The sequence below is a fragment of the Rhipicephalus sanguineus genome, chromosome 2, assembly GCF_013339695.2.
Source record: "Rhipicephalus sanguineus isolate Rsan-2018 chromosome 2, BIME_Rsan_1.4, whole genome shotgun sequence".
NCBI lineage: Eukaryota > Metazoa > Arthropoda > Arachnida > Ixodida > Ixodidae > Rhipicephalus > Rhipicephalus sanguineus.
Window position 1 is genome coordinate 182,280,424 of NC_051177.1, and position 25,424 is coordinate 182,305,847.

General features: G+C 46.4%; 1 protein-coding gene across 1 annotated transcript in view; it reads right to left on the reverse strand.

The window, feature by feature from the left end:
- The window catches only part of LOC119383907 (uncharacterized), a 73,349-nt gene that overhangs the window by 41,971 nt on the left and 5,954 nt on the right, over positions 1-25,424 (reverse strand). The window contains exons 2-5 of the mRNA XM_049412994.1: positions 14,136-14,528; positions 11,251-11,556; positions 9,195-9,536; positions 6,830-7,079 (exon numbers count right to left, since the gene is read on the reverse strand). Of these exons, the coding sequence (XP_049268951.1) occupies positions 6,830-7,079; positions 9,195-9,536; positions 11,251-11,556; positions 14,136-14,522 (1,285 nt within the window). The 5' untranslated portion in view covers positions 14,523-14,528. The remainder of the gene's footprint in view (positions 1-6,829; positions 7,080-9,194; positions 9,537-11,250; positions 11,557-14,135; positions 14,529-25,424) is intronic.

Genomic DNA, 25,424 nt, shown 5'->3' on the forward strand with positions numbered 1-25,424 from the left:
CATTTCTGAAGGATTCGAGAAAAACGTCGATACCAATCTCCAGAATGACTATATTCTTGTCTCCAATTCTGGAATATAGTGTTTTAGGTCCACAGTTATGTTTCAACAAATGTTACCGCATGCAGTTCCTCACGAAAAACATGCTTGCCACCACTCACGTTAGCGGAGCTTCTCCGACAAAATGTCATAATCACAAAAGGCGCGAAAATAGTGGAAGTACATTTAGCAAAATCAGAGCTTTTTCCTTGTCAAGCACAAGTTCACTGCTGATGTTTTAAACACGCTTTCTTAAACACGCTGTCCGCCTTACCCGCCAAGTTTCTTTCTGGTGTGGGCAGCTGTCCGTCGTGCTTTGTAAGCTCACGGATTCCTTATTAGGAACAAAAAATAGGACGAAGACAGTAATGTGTGGGCCAGGCGTCTGGCGAAAGGTCCGCGGGCTGTATGCAGCCTGCGCCCCGCGTGTTTGAGACCACCGTTCCAGTGCACGCAAAACGCAGACCACGTACCGCATATATATAGGCTTTCGATGCTCCCATTCATTGTGATGGCAGTCAGAATCGCTTGCGCCGATACATCCGACGTCTGTAATTCCATTCTCAACTGGCGCAGACTGCGTGTAAGCTGCAGGTATAGACGCAGACCTCGAGCGGTGGCCTCGCCCAGCTCAATCGTGATATTGCCGAGCAATTCCAGAGACTGTTAGGTGGTCTCCGCACGATATGCCAGGAGTGCCACATGCGTGGCCAACTGGCGCGAAGAGGACGTTCATAGAGTCGCTGCCATCAGGGCTGGAAAGAACCTCGGAGAGCCGGGCGAATTCTGCAGCCCATTTGGGGTATGGTACCGTGAGTCTGCGAATCCCAGATAGAAGAGAAGGACTCCATTTTAACAGGCTGTCGCTATTGCAGCCGTGTTCCGGCTGTTTCTAGCCTAGTCTATTCAGTGTGAAAAAAAGCGCGAAATAAATATATGTAAAATATGCAACGTCACGCGCTTTATTAGCGTTTTAATCACTGTTAAATGCGCCAAATGAAGAGCTCAATCTTGAGAGGGTAAACTGAACAACCACTGTAATTAAAGCGCTAGTCAACTTTGTTGGTTAGTTGGTTGGTTTATGGGGTTTAAGGTCCCAAGGCGACTCGGGCTATGATAGTCGCCGTAGTGAAGTTTTCCTGATAATTTGAACCACCTAGGGTTCCTTATCATTCCGTGGTGTCACACAGTATACGGGCCTCTGGCTTTTCAGCTCACCGACATGCGGCCGCCGCGGCCGGGATTTAACACGCGTCATTCTTGACAGCAGCCGACGACTTTAACCACTGAGTCACCGTGGCATCTCCGTCAACTTTGTCTTTAGCACGTCGCTGTGTTAGACGTATTCAGGCGTTGCAACCCCGTGTCATTTGAGCAACGTAAAAATACACGAAAAACACCTTTCCTCGGTATCAATATCTAAGCATGCTCACGTGTACCATTGCACGAGTGACATGGTCGTTTTTTTAGTGCAAAGTTAGTCGTACCATTTGTGTTCACGCAAATGTCAGATGTGTGTTCTTCGAATGTCCTTAAAACACGACCAAGTACGCCGTATGAATAAGGAGCGAGAATAAAGCATATGTTTTATGGTGTCTAGAGGCTATGACTGAAATCAACCTCATGCTCCGATTTCCCTTAGTTGTGACTGTTATCTGCTTCGTTTCCATTTGCGTACGTTTTTCGTAGTTAGTTTTATTACGAAGAAAAACTATATGTACACATCGTAAATTTAGCAAGCAAACAGTCAACATGTATCAGTTTTGGGGTTAGTTTCGGTTTTTCTCGGGGCAGGTGCCTCGTCGGCCTTTCGGTTTTCTCAGGTCCGCTACGAAACTGCACCTTTTGCCTCTGCGCTCGGTGTAAACACAGTGGTCGTTCGTGAAATGGCCGGTTGTGGAAGAACCGACCGTTTTAGGGGAACAACCTTTCTTTTAACCGCAATGGTTGTTGTCTAGAAGGTCGTCCATTTCCAGGACATATGTCAGCTTGATGTTGACGACGGTATAGAACGACTTATAGCGACAACTTCTTAGGGCTTCTAGTCGGTAGCTGCTTGGTAGGGTGGACAGAATTTGATTTTTTACGAAACCGAACTATTAAAGTTTTCTTCCAATCAACTCGTATTTTACAAGTTTCCCAGATGTTGTTGAAAAAATGCAACATGGTCTTAGACAGGTGGGCAGGTATCATGTCCTGTCAGGACCAGATGCTCTCTCTTGGAGTAAGTACTCTGTCCATGCCAACAAAAATGGTGTTGGAAACTTGCATTTCTCTCCAGTGGTTATGTTTTAGAACCGTTCTCAAATAGTTTTCTAAGCCGAACATAGTGAAGTGCTGCCCTATTATGTCTGCTTGTTCTCGTTGACTAGTTTGTGTACTTGGAGTGCACAGCATGGTAATCCTGTAGGAAGCATATACGCCCTTGAACTTGCGAACCTGGTCCCGTATCCTTTAGCCTTGCGCCACGAGTACAAGCTACGCCCGGCCTTTTTTTTCTTAGAAGAGGTTAAGTTGAGCTGTGTACCTTCGAAAAGGTCCCATGCCTTTTTATGGAGTTTCCTAGCCTCTGTGTATCATGCTTATCCACGGAAGCTTTACTTTTGTGCCTGAGGCAAAGAACATTGCAGAATGGCTTGCTATACGAAAGGAAGTACGAAGGCAGCGATCCTTTCATTTATTTCCTCTATGTTTAGATAATCTGAAATTTCTTCATCCGCACTGGCTTTCTTTGTAAAGAAGGCCAGTTCGATAAATGGAGCTTCTAATTGGGTGGTCTTGAGGGAATGGTAGGGAGCGCGGTTGTCATGAGAGCAGGCATATGATCTCTACCCTAGGGGTCTGTCTATTACCATGGTGGTAATCGTAGCGCATACAGTCGGACGAACACAGGAAAAACTATGTGGACAGAAAGAGCACGAAAGCCTACTCGGCCATCAAGAAGTTCTCCTAAAATATTTGTACATTACATTCAACTGAAATTCAGCAAATATTGATGAACATATCGCAAGATATCGGTGGCTTCTGGCTCCTGCGCTCCACGATTGGTAGGTTGCAGCACCAGCGTTCAAGGACATACATCATCAGTTAAAACTGAAATCGTCCACTGTTTCTACGCTGGCGTCCATTTTACCGCTTCCTCACAAGGTATTATGCAAGTTAAAATCACCGGATATAAAAAATTGACCTTGTTTTATTTGCCAACTTGTATAGCTACTGATACAGAGGGGGGAATTGTAGAAAACATTTCAGGCAAGCGATCACAAATATGGAAATCTTACATTGAAATGTCTGTTTGGTAGAACTTAGGCCGCAAAAAAATGGTATAGCCTTCTGTGCTAAAATTTGGAGCTTAGAGCTTCACACAAAATTTTGATTTTGTTGTATCGCAATGGGGTAAAGAATAGAGTTCAGAAGGTCAAGGTTTGACGTACTTGTCATTTTTGTAAATTAACGAATGCATTTCAGCCCCAAAGAACATGGTACAAAGTCTGCGTATCGCGAGCTCGCAAGGCGTAACAGTACTCAACATTAACGACAAAGTAGGCAGGGTCAGAGGCCGGTGCTTACGCCGTAATGAGGTCACTTACGCGGCCGCGCGAGCGCCTACCCACCGGGCTCCTCACACATGCTCTTATGACTCGGCGGCCAATAAACCGCTGCTGCGTTTCAGAGATATTATCGCACACTATCGCGATACTCAGCGCCTTTCGCCGGCTGCTGCAAATGGGCTGAGTAAGGCGGGGTAGTGAAATTTACGGTGCCTGCAGAGCGGTACTCTACTCTGTCCTGCAGTTATAAAACATGCCGATCCGAACATGGATGGGCTATGCCCGCGTTATGGGGAGACCTGCGATATCTCACATGGTGCGGGCAGGTACAATAAATTCTCACATTCCCCGTCTTCTACCCCTTCCCAAGAGGCATGGGAGACTGCTCTTCCCAACCGCGCCTCGCTGGAGTCTCAACGCGCTCTGGCTAGATGGGCGCGAGATGGGGCCTCATCATCCGGACTAGGGACGCCGATTATACAATGGGGCCACTTTATGGCCCCCCAAACTCTTTTACAGCGAAAGCTGTTATGAGATCACAAGGGCCGTTTTTGGCGCCGTAGTTGTCCGCCGCCGCCAACACCGCTGTCCGTAACCACTATCGCTCGAAATAAGGAAAAAAAACAAAAGAAAGAAATTTTCCAGGATGGAACGAGGTTTGAACTTGGGTCCTCTGCGTGGGAGCCCAGTATTGTACCTCAGAGCCATGCCGGTGCTTGAAAACGCTCTGCAAAAAGACCCTATACAGGCTTCATGTCGGGAAGGAACCACATTAACATATGTAACGTAGCGTGGTAGAAGAGTAAAATAACAACCAAGCGTCACACAACGCGAATTCTGGAACCAGGCCTCACATAATGCGAATCGCGCAACGAGTTGGTTGTTGAATACTTCCAAACCATTACAAAGGGCTCTGCCATAATTCTTCATCGTCATCAGCCACACCATCAACAAAGTTCACATAATGCCTTACAGGTGTTTAGCAGGTACCACGGTTCTCCGCAGAATGACGAAAAATTACATGGTGGCTGCTTCCCTACTTCACAAAAATTATGATGATTTATAGCGTAGAGGGTTCCTCGCAAGTGCAAGAGGTCAATGCAATACTCGGTCAGAAGTCAATTGCAGCTCATGCTCTTGCATGGTTCCCTGCTCATATGGGCTCCATGGTAGGAGGGATTATCAATCTCAATGAGCTGGCCCACTCCAGGACGCGAGGGTTAACTATCCGCGACCATAGAGGACTTCTGGGTCAACCTGGAGGATTGGTAAATAGGGATCAACCGACCGCATACAATGAAATTACTCTACATTTCGCTATGGGTAGGAGAGTCTTTCCGCCTCCAGCTCTGAAGTTAAACAGGGCGCAGCCTTTGACACACATTGCTGCAAACTGAAACATATCCTAACCCCGCCTTTCTGCACAAGCTTTATCCTGATGTTTATTTAACTAATTCATGTACAAAATATGGCGGTTTAGCCACCCTACACCACATGCTGTGGGAGTGTCCCTCGGTACGTGGCACAGATACAGCATCGGCCAGCAAGTGGGGCTCCGCTCTGAGGAGTCCGGACCTTCAGTCATAACTTTGGCCTGTCCAGAGGGCCCACGATGCGGCGGTAGGTCTCGGCCTGACTGTCCAGTCGTGGGAGCGGCCCGCCGTGTGCTAAGGCACGCGCCTCCGGACTTTATTAACAAAGTTTTTCCAATCCAATCCAATTTCGCACCTCGCCTCTTCCCCACTCTGCGGCGCTCGCATCGCGTGCGGGCACTCGGCTTTTGGCACCCCGCCGCGCTCCTTCTCCGTGGTTACGTCAGCGCCGTGTGACATGTAACGTGTGCTTCGCGCGGCGCTCGCTTGGCAGTTGGTCAGCCTCCTCCACCTGACGACGCTCGCTTCGCGCCCTCCTTGAACGCCAACGCGCGCCAAACTCGAGAGGCTAGCGCCATAGAAGACATGAGTGAACATTAATGTCGCCCGAAATATTTTTTGTTTGATGGGGCTTCACTAAGACATGCCAAATATTTACGGAACCGGGTTCACTGGTAGTCAAACCTCACTACAATTTTGCTTCGTCATTTGGACCTGTCATCAGCAATGCTCAGCTTGGCTGGGATGAAATCAGACTTACTAAACCGCTTCTCAATGGCAATCACTTCGACTAAGAATCATGAATATTCTGCTCAGGCAGAATTATCCGCACTCTCTATCACCAAGGACTCACTCATACCAGACTCTCTCAAAGTTAAACCACTAGTCGGTCCGTGTCTGGGTGGATCGATTCAAGATGAAGCGTGCTGATCTGTCCAAGGAAGGAAATATGTGGGATTATACAGGAGCTGCAAGACAAGCCGTTATTTGGGCGGTCGTGAATAAATATTGAAGTGCCACTGATAAATAAAGGCCCGTAATTGCTGCGAGCAGACGCCAGTAGGAACAAGTGCACCGTGCTTTTACTCATGTTTAGATTTCCGCCACTTCATTGCCATCGTCCCTGGCTCGGCTGCAGAATTACAGTGTTGAGATGAACATGAATGGATGTAGTAATAAGTCATGTACACTGACGTATGATAATTTTAGCGATGACTACGTTTTAAATTATTTTTATGAAAATTTGCATTCGCAATGCAATATATTCCATACGGAATATCCGTAAAATTCCCGGACGCCTAACTTCCGAATGAATGAGTATGAGACCGCTAACTCGTCACATTTTCAACATGGAGGTGTAGCAACTAATTCACTACGAGCGTAGGTGGTAAGGAAGATATACTAGAAGATTTGTGCTAGAGTAATCGCAGACGGTCCTGTGCGAAGAAAGTGCTCATGAGTAGTTTGCGAGTGATGCTTTTTTGCAATAGTTTTACAGATGGTCAGCAAAATGAATGAAGCTCATTCACACTCATTGACAAACATATTTGAGCTAAGGGCTCACCCCTACTAATCAGTATTCTATTCATGGAGTTTCACTCGAACTCCCTCACCAATAGCCTGCTTAACGCGAATTGTTCTGACTCGAACTCACAAAAGTTAGAGTGCGGCTCACTTGAACGAAGATTCACCAAAAAATTACGCTAAACCGAGCTCACTCGTACCGAGACTTACAAGAATTTGTCACAGCCAGACTCAATAAGGCTAGGAGTCACGGTTTGGCCTGAGTCCCGAGTGAGTCAGTGAGTTTGGCGACCTATCTTACTACACAGCGCAAGTTATGTACAAGCAGATAGAGAATTCACTCACCGACCAAACGTGACCTTCCAGTTAGTAGCCATTCTTGATGCAGAGCGGACACCGGCTCAACGTCTTCTGCACCGATTACCGAGAAGTGCAGCTCCTTTAGGGACTCGGCATCACGGGCGGCCTCCGCGATGCAACGAATCTCGGCAACAGAAAACTCGTTAGAGAGATCGAGGCGCTGGAGTGACTCTGTTTGCCCAAGCCCAGCCGCCAGGTGCTGGGCGTGATATCTGATCGTGGGCTGGTCCGAAGGCTGTGTAAGGCAAATAATATATTAGGCAATTATATATAGAGTATGTTTTTTTAGACAATACAGATGTTTTAATAAAACTGTTATGCCAGTCAGGCTCCTGTCGTTTTCGCACATGAACTCTATGTCGAGGCGGAAATACATTCCAGCAGCTAAAATGACGTTGACGCGACTAATTAACAAAAAGTGTTAATTACAATTTTAATTATTGACTTGAGAGCAGGTGTTTATATTACAAAGTTGCAGTGCGTGCCAATTTATGGCATCCTTATTTTTTTTAGAAATCACAAAAGTTGCGCGTAGTTCGAGATATTCATACTCGAATTTCAAGGAAGATATCGAAACCGATCGCGCCCGGCGCGCACAAAGCGCGGCGGTACACCGGAATGACACGTGATAGGGAAGTGATGAAATTCGAATGAAGGTGCGCCAAAGCAAAATATGGCCAGAAAAATTGGTAAGCATTCTGAAATACACTAGTAGACAGCCTAAATGTTTGCGTACGATGGGTGGTGCCTATCTGTTTCTTTCCTAAACTATAAAGAGGCGCGAAAACCTATTTGGCCTGTCTGCAAGAAGAAGCGCCGCAGTGGCCGCCCCTGAGTTTCATGCTTCCCTGACAAAGGTGGATATTGCGGTTTTCTTGGGCATATTTCGAAAGAAACGGATAAGCACCAAACACTACGTGCAAAAGTAAGGCGATGCGCGGGCACAAGTGAGATGACTTGCAGCTGTTCCCGAAAACATACGGCCGCGGCGCGCCGTCATTCAAATTCCGCCACTCCCACCATGTGACGGGTATAGTTCTGGTCGCGCTTCGTGCGCGAGCAGTTTCGATTTCGCCCCCCCCCCCCCACACACACAACATCAGCAACAAAATAAATACCGGCGTCGGTTCTGTTGGTGGAATTAAACCGAGCTGCCGAAGATCCTCTCGCAGAATCTCCCGGATAACTTCACGCAGAGGATTCTCGTTGCTCAGTCATAGCAGAAGTGCTCGCTAGAGAGTTGATCATGTTGTCATGCAGGCGGTACCGTTGCTGTAGGGCCCTTTCGATCCCTGTGGCTTCTTTAGTGAATTCAGCTGCTGTTGGTGGATTTCTCACAAGCCAAGCAAACAGTTGCTCCTCCTTATATATATATATATATATATATATATATATATATATATTTATTTTTTTATTTATTTATTTATTTATTCAATACTGCGAACTCATGGTCCATTCAGGGTGATAATTACAAATACAAAAGAAGTAGCAATGACACAGCAATAAAGGGTGAGTAACGTTATTTTGCAGTTTCATCACATGTATCGGTAAGGCAGTTCCATTTCCATTCACTAATGGTTCTCGGAAAATATGAAAATTAAATAGGTCAGTGTGAGCAAAATATGGGGTTAAGGCGTTTGGGTGCTGGTGTCGGGTGGGCCTGCTAGTTAGGGCAGGCCCACCCGACACCAGCACCAGAACGTATACTATATATATATATATATATATATATATATATATATATATATATATATATATATATATATATATATATATATATATATATATATATTTTTTATTTGTCCGCAGCGTCACTACATCCAAAGAAAACGCGTAAAACAAAGAGAAGACGATAAAGCGCAGCCAATGCCAAAGGAATCGCAAAATTAACGACGTTTCGTCGTCTCCTGATTAGTCTATTGCCCTCTAGTAAGTTAATTTCTTTGCAATATTTTCCACATTCTAAAAAACGTCATAGTCGAAATTTTATTGAAAAAAAATAGTGCGGTAAAGTGCGTTTTCCTACACCAGTCCGAACCTTAATGCGCAAACACTACTTACAGATGCACAGTGACCAAGAAATTACGATTTAATGTCTGCATGTTACAAGGCGTGACAGGATAGCAATGTAGTATATTGGTTCTTTGAACAAGAATGCAGTTGTTTAGAGCGTCAACGAACGCATGACGCCATACAGAAGGGGATGGCACACGGTGTGTGCTTTTATGTCTGGGTTGTTCGTTCCACTAAAAAGGTTACAATGAATTACCAAGACGCCGAAGCTTATGCCCTTTCAAGAGATACTTTCAAGGGACACAACGAAATGAACAGAATCATGTTGCCTCCTCACCTCAGCTCCTGGGCTTCTGACGTGCCACAAGGTATCCAGCAGCGAAATCTCTTGAATGGTTTTGTTGCAGGCAAGGAACTTAGAGAGTGACTTGCAAGCCTTGACACCAATTCTGAAGCCTTTAGCGGTGAACTTGGTGACCGTCTCGTTGGTTTTGAGGGCCTCGAACACCAAGTCTGTGCTGGGACGGTGAGAGGGGTCGTGGAAGAATATGGTCAGGTCGGTTGGAGCCAGAGGGCTGGCAAGCATCCGCTTGAAGCTTTCGCCGCGTCCGTGTATAGCAAATGAGGCGTCCAAGGTTAAGTGAGTGATGCTGGTGTTATTTGTGAGGGCTTCCAGCACCTTCTCAACAATGAATACTTTTCGCCTAAGACCTGCGTTTGTGGAAGATGAAGACAACCATCAGTGCAGTTCCATAAAAACGATTCGTTGTTCTGTCGTAGATGAAGTAAACTGCCACGAGTTAATTACTGCGAGAACCAGCTCCAACGTCATGCACCCCTTCACATAACGGAGTAATTTACCTTGTCTAACTTAACGAATAATAAAAAAACGGCAGGAAGTGGAAGATGAAAGCTTGCGATGAGAAAATCCGTAAACAAGGGATAGGTGCTCGAGCCGACGTTTCAACAAGTGGACTTGTCTTCTTCAAGGCTGCAACTCTTTACTCCAGTCGCTCCAGCCTTGAAGAAGACAAGTTCACTTGTCGAAACGTCGGCTCGAGCACGCACCCCCTGTTTACGTATTTTTTAACCAATAGTAGCTATAGAGCACTTGTCTCATTTTAATATTACAATTGTTCGGGTTTTACGTCCAGAAACCACGGCATGATTATAAGAGACGCCGTAGTGGAGGGCTCCGGAAATTTCGGGCACACGAGGGTTCAGGCTCAAGACACCTCAGGTCTGCTCATTTTTTCGTCTTTACAAAAGAATCGACAAATAGTGAACAATGCGTTATAGAGGAGCAGAACTGCACAGAACTCCTACGGATTGCCAAGCACGTATTCATGCTCGTTGACTCGGGACATGCCTTTAGTCAAATATACACCACATACGATAATGAGGCTTTGCCCCGCCATCCCCTGTTAGTGTGCACATACGTTCATTAACGTCACTTTTTAACAGCAAAGCTGTTTAGGCTGTCGGTAACTTGTGCTCCGTCGTAAAAAAGAAACTATCATCATCATCATCATGAACAGGCACGCGCTCTCTTCATTATTTTTACAGTGACGCTGTCTAAGCTATCGCTAACTTGTGCTTCGTCGTGCAAAACTCCTCAGGTGGGTATGCACCACAGGAATTGTGCAAGCCCCACTACCGTGTACAGCAGGTGCGAGTGTGAGACGAAGACGAACACGTGGAAAGAAAGAGATAGAGGATAGAGAGCGAGAGAAAGAAAGCAATAGAAGACAAAAAGTAAGAGACAAATACAGAGAAATACAGGGAGTAAAGGCATAAAAATACAGAGAAAGAGAGAGAAAAAGAAAGAGCAAGACAGGAAGAGAAATGAACAGAGAAATAAGCAGAGAGAGAAAAAGACAGGAAAGAAAGAGAAATAAAGACGGAAAGGGCAAGAAAGGTAAAGAAATAGAGGGGGAAGAAAAATAGAAAGACCAGATAGAAAAAAGATAGAAGAAAGAGAGAGAAAGAGAAGAAAAAAAAAAAGAAATAACGACGCTCTTCCTTCAGTCTTGGCACCACGAGCGCGATGCTGCCATCATTTTTTTCATAAGAATGAATTAAATTTTAAGACGCAGAGTTGGGATAAAGCGGTATAAGAGGAACTTCGGCGCATTGGTGGTAATTCATGGTTGAGAGCCTGCAGCGCGTTTCTCCTTATCGGTTCGATACAGATTGTGTATAGACGATGCCGGCACGAGAAATTTGGGCCTCTGTATAAATTCCTGGACCGGTAGGGATCAGATTGTGTAATTGCCGTATTCAACTACCCCCTCTATCATTCTCACGCCAAGAGAAACACACAAAAATGGGCGACCGCGTCATTATGCTAACACGGAAATAGACAAATGTTGACACACAAACACTCGCGTTACCTTAGTCACGAAGGACACGTTGACGATTTTCAGCCGCTTGAGTGCCTTAGTCTCCGAAAGTGCCACCATGAAAGCATCTAGGGAAGCGCATGCTTCCTCAGAATGCCCGAGCAGCTGTATGGAGCTCAGAGAAAGCTCTGCGAGTTGCGACTGCAGCAGGCGAGTGGTGGCTTCAAACGCAGCACAGGCCGCTTGGTTATTCAGATGGGAGTCTTCCAGACGGAAGCAGCGCAGCGTCGACAGCCTGCTCAATACCTTGCACAGGAGTGGACTTAAGTCATGCTGTGGCTCTGGTTGAAGTCGAAACTGTAAAGGAAACATACATTCGCATTGATGTTCGCGGCCTTATTCGTAGCGTGCGCTTATCGCCGACCAGCTGTAATTCCCGAGTCCCAAAGACAACGAGACACGGCGGTCCGTGACAATGCTCCGCGTGCAAAAAAAAAAAAGAAAACACGCAACCTTCTCTGAGTGAGAGATGACGTCGGATAATCCCGTCATCATAAAGTCACATGATAACGTGCTCAATCGACATCGTCGATTGGTCAAAGGTGGGCAGTCCAGGAGGCGGTGCAACACCACGAATGGTGCAGAAACTTTCAGGGGAGCGTCACGCACTTCGCACGTGTTTCGCCGCACCAGTCGGGTTTAAAGGGACACTAAAGGCAAATAACAATTTATGTCAGAGTGAAAGCTCAATGTATGACAACTTATAAAACGGCAGTATTATCAACAGCAGTGCCCTACTTACCGAGAAATTAAGCTAAATGTATCACACGATGAGCGCCACGAGCGGGACATTTTGGAAATGATCCCGATGACGTGAGAGAATCCGACTACAATTAATCACTCGTAGTCAAACTACCTGCAAATAAAAAAAGAACCTTCCTTGCATCAAGAGACGTAATCAAATGCTGCTTGTTCGTTTCTGCTTGATTGATGGAAAAAAGAACCTGTTTGGCGTTGCCATGGGGAACGGCGCGCGTGGTTCAAAGGTTCCGTTTTCGCCGAACTGCGCTTCGCCCGGCGCCCTGCTTCGCTCTCGCAGTCGCGTCACAGTGGTAGTTTTGGTATTGCGTACTGCCGCGCGGTATTGCGTACTGCCAGGGAAAGGAAGCAGCGGCGTTTCCGCGCCGAGTTTGCCGTGTTGCTATATTTTCGTCAAAAGCCCACATCAGCTTCAAAAGGCTTCGCCAAGATGGATGGATGGCAAGATGCGCGGATGTCAGCGCCACCTCACCTTGACGCATGCGCATTTGCTCAAATTATCGCAAAATGAAAACATCTTAAGAGCTGCACCCAGAATTCGCATTAGGTAGTTAGTTGGAGTTAGGGAAGTAGTTCCTCTAAGTCTAAAGAGTGCTATATATTACGCAAATTTTTATTCGCCTCTTTCATTATGTGGAAAACTGCGCGAAAAACGTAGACAAGGGAAGAAACGAACAACACAAGCGCATACTAGCTGAAATCTTATTGGAAAAACGCAGAATATCAGAAGCAATAAAACCACGTGGTGCAAGAATAAACAGCACACAGGAACTGCATGTGCGAATCAAGACACGCAATCTCCGCCTCGTGCAACGCCATAGAAACACATCTGCCGTTTAATCTTGCACACGTGGTTTTATTGCTTCTTATATTCTGCGTTTTCCCAATAAAAGTTCAGTTAGTATGCGCTTGTGTTGTTCGTTTCTCCTTTTGTCTACGTTTTTCGCGTAGTTTTCGACATAATGCATTACCAACTCGTCCAGCAGTCTGTTGTTCTATGTCTTTCATATTGTACTTTAGTATGGGGTGCAACAACTACTACTAACTATAATAAACTAGAACAGCTGCGAAAGAAGGTGTTTAGAATCTGAAAATTTCAGTGGACACTCAAGTCTACTACCCACTGCTCCCCTATTCATTACACATAATATGCTAAAAGCTTCTAAGCTGCACGAATATAAACTGTCTCCTTATATGTATAAAAACAAGATTCGAAAAGACGAAGGACACACGCGTCATGACTACAGCATACGTAAAAGGCAAATACCAATACCGCATACTCGCACAAACTACAGTACAGCCAGACGAATATTGCATACCAGCACTTTACAACTCCTTAAAAACCCATATTAATTTTAGTGCCCCATTCCGTGTGTTCAAATAAGATGTGCACGATTATTTGATGAAGCCATAAATAAAGCCATAAATATAAATGATGGAGCCATAAATATGAAAATGAAGCCATAAATGCCTTAGAGACGCGTAGTGGGAACCTGGCTTCTCCGCACAGTGATGAATAATAGCATAGTGGGTATAACCTACTTCTCAATATTATGATTTATGGCTTAGTTGGTACCTTGCAACTGTGCTTGCCCAAGAGAGTTTACAAGGGGCTCAAGCAAGGCCGCTCCACCAGCGTTCGCTGTGACTGCTGCGTGTTCTGCGCAGCCCTGGCGTTATTTTTTGTGTACTATAGATAGAGCGAATTTAATGGAAGGTAGAGATGCCGGCGTGAGCTTGAGCGCTCTAGCCTGCTACCCTGCACAGGGGAAAAGGGGAAGGAGGAGAAAGAGTAATGAGGTAGATGATGATGTGTACTCAATTTGATACAAGTATATGATTAGAGCAAGCAAAGCTTACAACATAGCCCTTTTCTTTTTGGGTTTGGTTTTCTGCTGGAGAAAATACGGCAGTCGAGAGTTCAGGAAAGCACATATTAATAATTTGCAATTAGGCTGCCTCCTGAATAAAGCCATTCCTTTTATGCAATCGTCGTCGGTTGAAATAATTGTGAACAAACGCCTAGGATTTCCATTGTGGAAGTAGGTGTGGACACAGCGGCAAGGCCGGTGCCTATGTCCAAAATGTCTCAAATATTCACGAGCGGTCCAACATACCTCAAGTGTGTCGACGCAGCGGTGTTTAGCGACGATGCAGAAGAGGAACATGACTGCTTCTAATAATAATGGCCCACGCCTCTGGCAGTATTGAAGACTGATGATGATGCGGCAGCGCACAGCAATTCTGCCGGGTGCCACTTCGGTCACTTCCGCCCCTATGACGTATAGCAGCTCATTCAGCGTCGGGAGAAGCCTGAGAAGTTGACAGGCCCTCGTCCCGCTCTCGGAGCAGTGTAGAGGCAGTCGCAGGCGGGAACCGCTGTGTTCAATTGATCCACTTTCCACTACTTTTTGAGCGACTATAGAAGGGCGTGTATCTTCAATTTTGAAATTCATACGAGAGACGTCTTCTAGAAAATCGTCCCATATCGGGTCTTGTGCCATTACTTCCTGCAAAAGAAAAAAAGAAGACCGATGTTCGGAGGTGCGGAATTCCACGTTTCAGAATACTGGTATCGATGTTAAAGAATGTGTGTACTGTAGTTCCACACGGCCCCGAGGCGCACCCGGGCCGTGATCCTTCTTTCGCGCGTTTCCCTTCGTGACGCTAGGGAAACGCTACAGAATATTTCCTCCACCAAGGTCAGTGCATAAATACGGTTGAATAACGTGCAGGACCAAATGGCGAGGTATTGTACACAAATAACATTGAATTTCTATTTCATTCTTTTATAGAAATAGCGGCTTTTTATACAAAATTACGTTCACATTTTGTAATGCAGACGAAATGGTTCATCAGCAATGAGCATACATTGGCCCCGGAATTAGTGCAATGTTCCTAGCCAAGCCTCGAGGGGTACTCACAGCAACACCAAAGCAGTCACGATTAAAGCCGTCACGTTTCTCGATCGGTGCCGAATAAATATTCGAATGCTGGCCTTGGCAAGGTTAGCAATATTCCTGTCAAATTTAGTTAAGAAAAAATGGGCCCACGCATCACTTATTACCCGCCAGTTTTTAAACTTCCAGTGAAGATTCAGTGAATACAATTGTTGCCTGCAGTTTGAACGTAAAACAACAAAAGCATTTTTACCTTACGCGTTGACAAATTTAAAATTCGTGAAGAGCATAGGTAGGCAAAAGAATTAGAGTTCCCTCAGACTTACTCAAGAAAAGCTTACGGCGCACTCGGACTCAGACTCGCCAAAATTTTCCTCAGCCGGACTCACTCAGACTCATACGCCTCGATCGGAGTCTAAGCGAGCCTGAGTGAGTTGGCTTATTAATGCGTTACAGCAAAATTAGCTTTTTCGATCTTGGTGTCAATCGTTTATAACGTCAATATCTAACGTAATCGGTGCGCCTTTCGATCTCGCACTTTCAAATACGAGCTATCAGTGGTTGCAGTCCAGTAAGGAGATTTTGATGACTGACACGACTCACACGAGATATTTGTATGAAGAACTTAGCGTCAAATAGTTTGCGGGAGGAGGTCAAGGCAATCCCCCTCCCAAGCTCAAGTCTGTAATCCATACATATTGAGGCAGCGTATGAACGTCAGTACGTCGAAAATGTGTGAGTATACGCGAGTATAAACGTGCGCCCACGTAAGCCTAATAGTAATGCTAAATATGAGTAGATAGGACGATAGGTCGACAGAAAAGTTGAGTTCACTCAGACTCCCTCATGAAATATATTTTGCGCTTAGAGCGCATTCGGACGCAGACACTAATCATTTCCTCAAACGTACTCACAGACTCAGTCTCACAAATTTTTTTTTTCAACTGGACTCACTCAGACTCAGTCTCAGCAAAATTTTCCTCAACGGGACTCGCTCGGGCTCAGACTTGTTAAAATTCTTCTCGAAGGGTCTCACTCGGACTCAGCCACCAAAATATTACTCACCCAGACTGATTCAGACACACACTCACAGCCCGATCTGAGTCTGAATGAGTCTGAATGAGTGAGCTTGCTGGCGTTTGGTGAAGAGAGGCATTAATGCTAGGGTTTCCCGGTCGAAATGGCAAAAAATATCCGATAAATTAGAAAAACTAGCCAAAAAGAAGCCAACGTGAGCCACGGGCATTAAAAGCAGCCAAAAATAGCCAGGCCTGTGGGAAAACAACGACGTTGTTACTTAAATGACTGAATGTAAGAGCCTTTTGGTGGAAATATAAATATTTACGGCAAGAACACTTCAAACTCATATTTGCTGAGATTAAAGTATAAATTGTTCACTTTAGGAAACATTTCACGCAGAAACGAAGTTTCTTGGGCTACTGCAAAAATTACACTCTCTTCACACGTATTGTGTAACTTTTCTTAAAAGGACTAGAATTACCAGCCTCGTGTAAACAATTAATATCAGTGCAGAATGAATGCGCTAAAAGTCACAGTTGCTGTTACTGGAGCATAAATTATAGTCACATTCGCAATAGTTTCTCGCGTGATGGCGAAGTCCGTGTGGTTATTTCCGAGTAGAAGTCCATGCCTAATTCTAAGAAATAACAGGCAATTATTCGGATATCCGATTTCCAATGACCAGAGCGTCCTGGATATTTTTTTTGACACAAGGGACAGCATTCACGTGTTCCTGTAGTCAAAATTTTGTAATGATACTCTACAGTACACGGACCTCTAGAATTTCGCTTCCGTCGAAATGTAACCACCGCGGCCGGGATCGAACCCGCAACTTTCGGGTCAGCAGCCGAGCACCGCAACCACTCTACCACCACGGCGGACTAATGTTTGCTGTAGCGTGGAAAGCTGTGGTATTGTTATTTCCGCCGCTGAAATTTCATTGACGTTCAGCTCTGCTGTCTGGAAATTCTCAAAGGCGAGCCAGCAACCTGCACTTCTAAACAACATGGTTTAAAGAATAATATAGGCAGTTTATAGGCGGTAATTTCGTGTGCGTTATCCAAGACTTCCAAGCTAAACTCACCAAAAGCAGATTGTGAGCCGAACGGAATATTAATGCAGCTAAAATTACGTAACAATGGTAAAATGAAAATACGCTTTTGTAGATATCTGTAAGAGAAGGCAAGTGGTTTGCCATTAAAACAAAACAGTCAATAACATGCCTTCTTTTCTCAGCTTCATCTCTGCCCCAAAGAGCCCAGTTAGTAACAAATTTTTCTAAAATACAGGTTAAAAACAATGCAGCAACATAAGAGCAAAGGGAGACACAAAGGGACGGGCTGTTTAACGAGGGTTGTAATGTCAAGAGACTGTGATAGCTTAAAATGAACAAAAAAAGCACAGCTTGCACTAGCGGCGCAAGGCTGAAACCAACAGCGGAGCTAGTATTCAACCTAGCTTTTTCTAACTCTAAGTTTTCATTAGTGATGCCAAGCTTCTGCTAGAGATACAACGTTTTTTGCTAGAAGTAAAGTACGGGTACTCTTGGCTATCCTTCTTCGGGTTTGGTCGGTTCCCCACACTACGCACGTGGCACGCGGTTTTGGGAAGCACGTATCCAGTTGCTAGCTATTACGTGATGTGATTTCAGTCACGTGAGCAATTGTTACGCGGTTCTTGGCGGGAACATATCACGTGAGCAGTTGTTTCGTTGTTTTAGTTACGTGCCTAATGTTATGTGATGCGTGATTTTAGTCACATGTCTTGTTGTGGCATGTTTTTGGCTAGGACATGCCACGTGACTAGCTGTTACGAGATTGGAGTCACACGAATAGTTGTTGCGTGGGTGATGGCGGGAACATGTCTCGCGACTAGATGTTGCGTAATTTTAGTCTCGCGATGACATGTTGCGTAATTTTAGTCTCGCGACTAGATGCTACGTAACGTCGAGTGATTTTAGTCACGTGACTAGTAACGTAATGTAACGGCATTTTCAGTCACGTGACTATTGTGACGTTATGCTACGTGATTTAGTCACGTGACTATTTACGCGATCTTATGTGATGTTAGCCCCGTGACCAGTTGCTACGTGATATTACGTGATATTTAGTCACCTAGCATACTCGCCTATCACATAGCTATTGCATTCCACGGCCGCACAAAGCGGTACACGTGTCGTGGGAGCGAAGCAGAAGATGAGGACGAAGCGAGCGCGTGCCGGTTCATTTTGTTCGCACTGCCCGGCGCAACGAAAAGCTTTCACAGCTTCCCTGTTAAAAATGCGAATGGTTTCTGCGTTAAAATGCGTGTTTAGTGTGACTTCTCGTGGCGGTACTCCTTGCACTTCTCCTAAGTGGGGAAGTTTTTGCGGTTTTTCCAAAATGCACCAAAACTTTTAAGAATTTTGGCGTTTGAAGGGCGAGGCTTGTTTCTCATAAACAAGAGGTTACTGCCGAGAAGTTAGTAAAAAATCACAGCATAGGCACCGTACAGTCGAGTTTTCTAGTGCGACTGCAGCGCCAGAACGCAGAGCATAGCGGATAAAAAAAAGCAGTAATGAGGCGGGGTCGGCCGAAATGGAACGCGATGCGCGCGTCTCCCTCCCTGAATGAGTGGGCGGATTGTGGCCGGGCTACACGGGGGACGCGTGCGCGCGTCTGTTTTCTGCTTGCCCCTAACGGCCAATATCAGCGAACTTGGGACGGGCCAGTGCGAGCAACGCAGCTCCCTCTGGTCAGTGGACGGTGCCTATATCCACGGAGTGAATGATGATGAGTGGGCGAAGCTGCGGAGGTTCATCGGTAACCATGAATCTTCCGTGAATTCTGCCCAGCACATCATCACCGACGTGAGATCGGGTGCGTTTATACTAAAGGTTCGATGAGAGTTATGACGACTTGCAGCTCACTTTAATTTTACATGTACGCTGTGAATTTTCATTGTTTAATCACGCACAGGAGAAATCGCACACACGCACTGCCTTGGAGGTCAAAATCCAGTACCTATGTATACGGGGTGGTCAGTGAACGGTTGTGCAGCGCGAGCGGTCGGTTTTTTCAATCAAGACGCTGCCGCGACGCTGCCTCGCGATGCTGCCTGCGTCGGCGCCGCTGCGCCGCGAGGCAAGATAGGAGGGGGGGAGGGATGGTAGGAGAGGAGAAAGAGGGGGAAGCGTAGGAGAGGAGACGGTGATACATATCACGTACTGTCGCAGCGCATTGTCTTTAGGGAGCATTCATGTGTGCACGCCCCCTCCGTTTTTAAGATTGGTTACCCACTACTACGACGGGGACGAACGGGTGCCGCTATTGGCCTCGAGGCCCACCACTGGAAACGCCGGCGCCACCGTCGGCGTGACGTGCTTGGCAGGATCACGTGGTCTCAGCGGCCGCGTCGGCTGCTTGTGGCGCACTGCCGCGTGCTTTGAAAACGAGTTTCAAGTCCCACATGCGCCGCGGTCTGCTCAAAATCGGAAGTTTTCTCTCATTTTCTACTCAATTGAAACCATTGTAATAGAGTGGCTGCCTCCGAAGGCGACGAACATGGGGCTCCACCGCTCGGTGCCGCAGTGCCGCGCTTACGCAAAGGAGCCCAGTGTCAGCCTTCACCGGTAACCGCGGGACAAGAAACAGCGTGAAGCACGGGTTGTAAAGCTAAGAACCGGCAAGTAGCAATCCGCTACGAGTCTTGTGTGCAACAAGCACTTCCGCGACGAAGACTTTTGTTACTGCGTCGGGCCTGCGATGTTTGGTGAGTAGCAGACAGCGCGCACTGAGACGATGGCTCACGCGCGCTTCCCGCCGGCAAATGATGCTTATCTGCCACAGGATGGTAAAAGCGCTACCTTTTACCACGTGCGATGCCATCTCAGGACCCTTCATGCGACCTCTTGATCGTCGGCCCCGTGCTCAGCGTCCACAAAATCGGCTGCAGATGCGCAAGTCATTGTTTAGATACGCGTGGAGTTAAAAAACGCACAGAGTCCCCTATGCATTCGTTAAAGATGACTAGAAGGCGAAAGCCATCTTCTTGTCAGTCGATGTACTGATTCACCCGCGCCCCCCTCCAGAAGCGTTGTGCACCTAACACGGTTTTGCACGGCCTCCGTGACCGATCACGGAGGCAATGCAAAGCGACCATGACGTGTGAATACGTCATCATGTGATGTCATAATGACGCTACATATTTTGGTGATCTGTGACGTCATGATGACGTCATATGGTGACACCATCACGTGACGATTATTTTTTGCATCACTCGTGTTAACGCCGCCAACGCGGGACGTCGACGGGTAACCTTTCCATTTGATGAGGCATGCATTGCTTCATAAGCTACATAAATTTTGCATTGCCTCCGTGATCGGCCCACCGGCCAACCCCATGTATTTTCTTGGAGCCTCATTTATTTACGTGGGAAAGATGCCACCCTGTTGGCGTTAGACACGACACTGCAGCCAAAATTGCTGGGGTACTCGCCAAATAATTACTATCCTGTTTTGCGCCTGCTGGCTGCTGCAATACCTTCTATTTTATTCACCGCTCTTTCAAGTTCATGTGGGTCCTAGTTCACGGCCGACGTTTGCAGAACAAGTCCGGCAAACGTTACTGTATTGTCTTTCTTTTCCTAGGCGTCGCATGCTACTACATGCTCGATCTCGTATACTGGTTCTCCTTCCACCAGCAATCTCGAAGTGGTGAAGCTTGGGTCTATGAATTTGTTGATGACAGAGAGCGGCAAGTTCACTGGAATGCAAACGGAACGATAATTAAGGAGCATTAAAAAAGGCGTCGCATTTGCTCACGTTTTGTGTGAGCACCAAACGAAACGAATGCGCTGAATAAAGAAACAGAAGCAGCGGCATTTGGCCACTGAGAAGACCGATCAATACGCAGTGCGAGACAACTTGTCAAATGGCATTGAAACGTACCCGATTTTAGACCGAAAAAGAAAAAAAAAAAACACTGAATCGTCGGGACGGTCGATCACAAAGTTGCCGTGCGCACCGAAGCCGCAGTTGTAAGGAAATTGTTTTTGAACTGCTCTGATAGCGTCCGCGCAACAGTAGTTGTTTGTTTACTCACAAATTCTCATATTTTGCGGCCTAAATTTCACAGCGCGGTGCCAAAACGCGCTCGTAGCAAAAGCGAAACCATCAGTACGAACATACATGCAGACGCTCATACATGCAGAGGCACCGTCAGTCGTGGCGAACCCGTGCGATCGCTGGCTTGAGGCTTCTTTCTGTTATGCTCCGTTTGGTTATACAGGCAGTCTACTCTAACGAGATATTTCACAAAGTTTGCACTCAGCGAGTGACTGCCTTTCACGCAAGAAGCCGGTTCAGGGGTCTCTAACGCGGTGACAGCGTGAAGCGGGTGCTCGGTTTTCTGCAAAGGGACAGCGACTGTGGACTATCTTGTGCTTTCAGTTCCTCGAGAATGATTATTTTGACAGTAAAGAACACAGTGCATTTGGAAAGTACTTACAGAAATGCCCTGGAGGACTTCCGCGAGGTGTTTTTGTAGAGCGCCGACAGCAAAACCTATGGGGAGCGCGCCGGCGGTATCCTGCCTAGCGCGCAATCGAGGCGCGTCCGATAGAGGGCGACTCCGTAACTCCTCGAGGCCAATAAGGAGCTTCGCCCCTAAAATAACTTTTATGTCGCCTATATTGCGTATTGGCAGTCTACTATTGCAGTGAATAGTAAAAGTAATTAAAAATTAAAATCGAACTACAAGAAAAGCAGACATAGGAAACCTTATGTGACATCTCTGAAACGGTGAAAAATTCGTGAACATGGGAGCTCCTGCGACACCTCGTGTTCGCGACGTTCTCATATCTTTAACCTTCCATCTTCCCGTGAACTTCTGCCTTTTTTGGATCTCTGAAATGAGTAGTAATGTTTATTAAACAGAATAAACTTCAGGTTATTGCTTTCCTTTTTTAGGTTGGTAATTGGGGGCTAGGGGCTTAAGCCTCTTTTCTTACACAAAGGACAGCTGATATTCCAGCCTCGAATGGGTTTGCGGATTCATGTGACTCTGCACGTTAGCTTTTAGGCGGTGGAAGAATTGGTACAGTGAAATATACGACAGACCGTATCCCCAAAGCAAGGTTGGGGTAGACGTTGGCAGTGCATGAAGCAATGCAGATGTTGCCCTGCAGGCGGTTTACGGATGGAAGCCAACAACGTTGCTTAATACTATCGAGCCAAATGCCAGCGAATGAGATAAGCAGGCGCCGCAGCCTGCGTAAAGCGCGACGAAGTGGTAACACAACTCGCCCTTCCACGCATCTAGAACCAATAGACGGCCGACAGCAGTCACTGTAACCTTCAACGACGCTATGTGGAAACGAACTTCACTAACGAGTTTTAATTTAGACGCCGATGTCGGCTCTGTGAGAAGCTCCTTCGACGACACTGGTTCCGCATGCAAGATAATCTGACGTCTGATGATGATGTGACATGAAGACCTGCAGGCGCGAAGTGAAATCATCCGCGCATGCATCTTAAGCCGGTGTATGTAGGTGCGCTGGTAAACTTAGAGACTTTATTAAATGCGAAGCATTTCTTAGCGAACCTTTGGCACTTTGAGCGTTTCTATCTACGTATCTATCTATCTATCTATCTATCCATCCACCTACGTCTGCGTGCTTTCATGATCGCCTCCTTAACTTGATGCAGACCAAAATTAGCATGGGAGGCTAAGAGGATTTAACGAATATGACTGTCGGGTCATGACATGAATAACCTGAAAATCCCGTCGCGCACGTCGTCAAACCCTTTCCTCTAGACACGTGTGGAACATACCCGTTTACCATGGGCCGCGGTGTACGGGTATGCGCCACAGGTGACTGACAGTTTATATCTACCCAGGAATGGTAATTTAAATGAGTGAGCGTTAAGAAAAACCCACATCAGCAGCGTTGACCCGACGAATAGAAAGAATAAGAATTAGGATTCCAACAGGAATCGAACCCAGGCATTCTGCGTGGCAATCAGGTATTCTACCACAGAGCCACGCCAAGACTATCAAGTGGTTTGGAAAAACAGCCTATGCAGGCGTAATGTCGGTGCAACGTCAATTGTTTGTGGTGCTGGCTATCTAATTTTACAAGAAAGCAATAAACACTACATATGTACTCCTACAATACAGGCGTCATCTCAGATTAAAGTCTGTGGTTGCAGTGCTGGCTCCGCTTTTACAGCAGTCTAATAAACATTTTATTTGTATTCCTATGATTCAGCAAGCTATATTGAAGCATTGCTCGACACCGGTGGAATACATTAACGAAAGTTACGCGTGATATTCACATTATTGCACCATAAAGTTCACTTAGTTTTGAGATTACTGACGTATGTACTCTAACGTGAGGGCTGGCGTACGTTGCACCATAAGTTACTCTTTAAACGGCAGTCATGTCGACGTGCCTGGTAAGCCCACGATGTGCGCATAGCTGCTACACTTACAAAAACACGTCGATCCACCTCGTAACTCTTGGCTCAGCGCCATAAAGTACAGCATAGAAGTACTCGCTGACTGCTTCGCATGAAACCGATCCCCCCAACGCGTGGGATCTGCCCAATTTTTTTTATTGCGATAGCAATTACAGTAAACTCTCACTTGTACGAACGTCGGTTTAACGAATATTTCAGAATAACGAACTTTTAGAAAATCCCCGGCGATTTTCTTATGCATTCTATGCAAGAATCTTTCAGTTAAACGAATTTCAGAATAGTGAATTTTTCAGTTGAATGAACTTGATCCGTGGACCCAGGCTCATTTTTTAAATCAATTCAACGAAGTTTTGTGCACTGCAGCACTGCATAGCCGATGCGAGCCGCCACTAAATCGCCCATCCATCGGCGGCGGCGCGACACAGCTGGACGCTGACAGTGGTGCTGCATTTGAGGACTATGTGCAGTGTGACAGTGATCATGTCACTTGTTCAGAACTATCTGATTTGGAAATTGTTTCGAGTGTTCGTCCGGAACCAGAAGAAGAAGAGTGCGACGAGGAAGTCGTAACGGCTGAGGCAGGTTCAAATCCTGTAACTCTAGCCGAGGCGGTACAGTATGTTAGAAAGTTGCGAGACTTCGTGTCTCAGCAACAAGCTGTGCCAGAGGCAGTGCACAGAAACGTAGACTCTCTGGAAAGCTTTGTCTCTTCTTGCGCTTTAAGAGCACCAGTCCAAATGAAATTACAGATTTCTTTCAAATAAATTGCATTTCACACTTTTGACTCTAATGTCTGCTGTGCCCAATGCTGTTCCATATTCTAGTGAATATTCAGTTTAGTGAACTTTCAGTTAAGTGAACTATTTCCTTGGGTCCCTTGAAGTTCACTCAATTGAGAGTTCACTGTATATGGACAGTCTCGGTTGGAAAATGTCCGTCCCCGTCGCCGTCATTCACCGTATATGTATAAGAATGTATATATATAGAAAGGCCACAAAGAAAAATAATTAAGAAATTCTTTCCGACGCGCGGAATCGAACGGGCGACCTCTCGCTCTGCAGCCCGCCGCGTTAGACGTTAGGCCACGACAGCACCGTCTCTCAGCCTGTTAACGGCGAGCTATTTATATACACCATGTAATCTGGCATGCTTTCTTAATGGCCACATAGATGGCGCGACGTGCGCGCATGTTGCGCGCTTTAAAGATCATCGCCCCGCCCCTGCGAACGCCGTTGCTGTTCGCTCTACAGGGCGTCGTCACTTTCGTGCGCTTATCTATCGATTGAGAAGACCAGTCGCTACATCATGGGGCCACCAGATTGTTCGTCAGGCTGAGCGGAAGCTGCTACAAGCACGTATTCTCGAGTGCCGTGAAAAGGTGCGGAAGCTGGAGACGCAAAAGTTTTTTGCGCGCCGGCAGCTTGAGCATATGATGCCAGATAACTTTCCAGAGGTGCAGCTGCATGCAAACTTTGCCGCAACTACGAGGGAAGGCTTTCATAGAGCTTCACAAGACAGGAAACTGCAAGCACTCCGACCGGATGTGTCACAAGACGCACAAGACGTCATCAACCTGTCTTCTTACACTCCATCCGAGAAGGAAGCTGAGGTATTATCTCGTGGATTGAATTTCAACACGGATGCGCAACCAAGGCCAAGGGATGTGATCTGTGCGGTAGAACGTGCGGTCGGCCAACTTCCCTCAAGCGCACGTGAAGAAGCCCGCACCCGTGCTATTGGCGTGCTTTCGGGATTGCGGAAGTGCGGCACAAAGACGTTCTCGTCGGTAGCCGAGAAGCAAGCTATTCGGAGCCTACGGAGTAACAGAAGTATCGCCATTCTACCCTCCGACAAAGGAAATGCTACGGTCTTGCTGGACAAGAACGACTACCACGAGAAAATGCTAGCCCTCCTTGGTGACCGTCATACGTATGCAGCCATAGCCTACGACCCCACAAGCCGACTACAGACTAAGCTGCAAAAACTACTGGCCAGTTTGTTCAAGTTGATTCCTCCGCACCACGCCG